Consider the following 2,500-nt stretch of genomic DNA (forward strand, 5'->3'; position numbering starts at 1 on the left):
TAATAATGATGTCAATAACGATAATAATAATGATGATGATAATGATATCAATAACGATGATAAAAATGATAATAATAATGATACTACTTGTAATAAAACAATGAAAATGATATTAATGATAATGATAATGATGATAATAGAAATAATAAAAAACTTTAGAAATAATGATAATGATAATAATAATGGGAATAATGATAAAGACAGATGTAATGATAATGATAATAGCAATAACGAAACTGATGAAGATTATGATAATATATTAAACTCTATAATTATGTTTGTATCGATAATAATAAGAACTAATTAGAATGATGATGGTAACAATGAAATTATGAGGATGATAACATTGATAACTGTAGTTATAATCAGTAATATTATCATTATCATCATCGTTATTTTTGTTATTATTGTTATCACAGTAATAAAGAAAGTGATAAAGATAAAGATAATAATAATGAGGATGATGATAATAACAACAATGATAATAATAGTAATAGTAATGAAAACAATAATAGGAATGAAAGTAACAAATGCTGATAATAATCCATCCATAAAAAGATAACAAGGAGGACAAACAGAACGCAACAACACAATAGATAACGATAGATAAAGCACAACTCGTCTGTCCCGGCTCACCTCTCCTCGAACAGCTGAGACGTGACAGAGTGGACACGTTCGACATGAGTCACTTGTCTGCACATGTCACACTGCACAGGCGGTCGAAACATATCCTGGAGACTGGCCGGCATGTCGATGGTACACTGGAGGGAGAGAAAGAGAGGGTTAGAGAGAATGTTTGGGAGAGAAAGAGAGGGTGAGAGAGAATGTGTGAGAGAGAAAGAGAGGGTTAGAGAGAATGTGTGAGAGAGAGAGAGGGTGAGAGAGAAAGAGAGGGTTAGAGAAAAATGTAAGGGAGAAAGAGAGGGTTAGAGAGAAATGTAAGGGAGAAAGAGAGGGTGAGAGAGAATGTTTGGGAGAGAAAGGGAGGGTGAGAGAGAAATGTAAGAATGGGAGAAAGAGAGGGTGTGAGAGAATGTTTGGGAGAGAAGAGAGGTTAGAGAGAATGTTTGGGAGAGAGCGAGGGTAAGAGAGAAATGTAAGGGAGAGAAAGAGAGGGTTAGAGAGAAATGTAAGGGAGAAAGAGAGGGTGAGAGAGAATGTAAGGGAGAAAGAGAGGGTGAGAAAGAATGTGTGAGAGAGAAAGAGAGGGTGAGAGAGAATGTTTGGGAGAGTAGGAGGGAGGGTTAAGAGAAGAATGTTTGGGGAGAAGAAAGAGATTTGAAGAGAAGTATTTTTGAGAAAGAGAAGAGAAGGTGTGAGAGAGAATGTTGAGGGAGAGAGGGGTTGGAGAGGAAATTTGTAAGAGAAAGTGAGTTTGGGAGAAGGAATGGGAGAAGAGAGTGTGAGGAAAGGATTGCTGAGAGAAAAAGAGGTGTGAGAGAGGAAATGTATAGGAGGAGAGAAAGAGGAGGGGTTAGAGAGAAATGTAAGGGAGAAGAGAGAGGGTGAAAGAGAATGTAAGGGAGAAGGGAGGAAGAGTTAAAGAGAAGAGAATGTCACAGAGAGAAGGAGTATGTGAGAGAAGGGTGAGAGAAGGTGAGAGAATGTTTGGGAGAAAGAGAGTTTGAGAGAAGAGAATGAGGAGAAAAGAGAGGGATTAAGATGAATGTTTGGAAGAGAAAGAGAGAGGGGGTGAGAAGAGAATATCTTGCAGGGAAGAAGAGAGATTGGGAGAGAATATTTGAGAGAAAGTGAGTTTGAGAGAGAATGGGAGAAAGAGAGGGTGAGAGAGATTGTTTGAGAGAAAGAGAGGGTGAGAGAGAAATGTAAGGGAGAAAGAGAAGGATTCTGAAAGATTAGGGGAGAAATGTTTGGGAAAAAAAGGAATTCAGAGAGAAAATGTGGGAGAAAGAGAGACTGCTACAGGCCATGGCGTGGAGATGGATAGAGAGGGAAGTTGAATACTGAGAGAGGGAGAGAGAGAGAGAGAGAGAGAGAGAGAGAGAGAGAGAGAGAGAGAGAGAGAGAGAGAGAGAGAGAAGATGGATAGCAGAAGATCAAGGAGGATGATGGTGAATGGGAGAGAGAGAGAGAGAGAGAGAGAGAGGAGAGAAAAGAGAGAGAGAGAGAGAGGAGAGAGAGTTGGTGTGAGAAGACAGAAGGAAGATAGAAGTGTCAAAGGGTGAGAAGAAAATGTGGGAGAAAGAGGGGTTGTAGAATGTGTGTGTGAGAGATGGATAGAGAGAGAGAAAATTGAATGCTGAGAGAGAGAGAGAGAGAGAGAGAGAGAGAGAGAGAGAGAGAGAGAGAGAGAGAGAGAGAGAGAGAGAGAGAGAATGGATGTGAAAGAGAGATCAAGGGATGATGAGTGAATGGGAGAGAGAGACAGAGAGAGACAGAGAGAGAAAGAGAGAGAGAGAGAGAGAGAGAGAGAGAGAGAGAGAGAGAGAGTTGAATGCTGAGAAAGACAGAGAGAGAATGAGAGAGTGTAAGGTAGTTG

The 2,500-nt window shown here is 39.8% G+C and overlaps 1 protein-coding gene across 5 annotated transcripts in view; it reads right to left on the bottom strand.

Moving 5' to 3' along the window:
- The window catches only part of LOC113827100 (uncharacterized), a 90,048-nt gene that overhangs the window by 28,155 nt on the left and 59,393 nt on the right, over positions 1-2,500 (bottom strand). For all 5 annotated transcript variants that reach the window (XR_011398852.1, XR_011398853.1, XR_011398849.1 and 2 more), the window contains exon 2: positions 637-761. Coding sequence is in view for 1 of the 5 variants with exons in the window: in XM_070127262.1 (XP_069983363.1) it covers positions 637-761 (125 nt within the window). In the remaining 4 variants the exon portion in view is untranslated. The remainder of the gene's footprint in view (positions 1-636; positions 762-2,500) is intronic.

The sequence above is a fragment of the Penaeus vannamei genome, chromosome 1 (assembly GCF_042767895.1).
Source record: "Penaeus vannamei isolate JL-2024 chromosome 1, ASM4276789v1, whole genome shotgun sequence".
Lineage (NCBI taxonomy): Eukaryota > Metazoa > Arthropoda > Malacostraca > Decapoda > Penaeidae > Penaeus > Penaeus vannamei.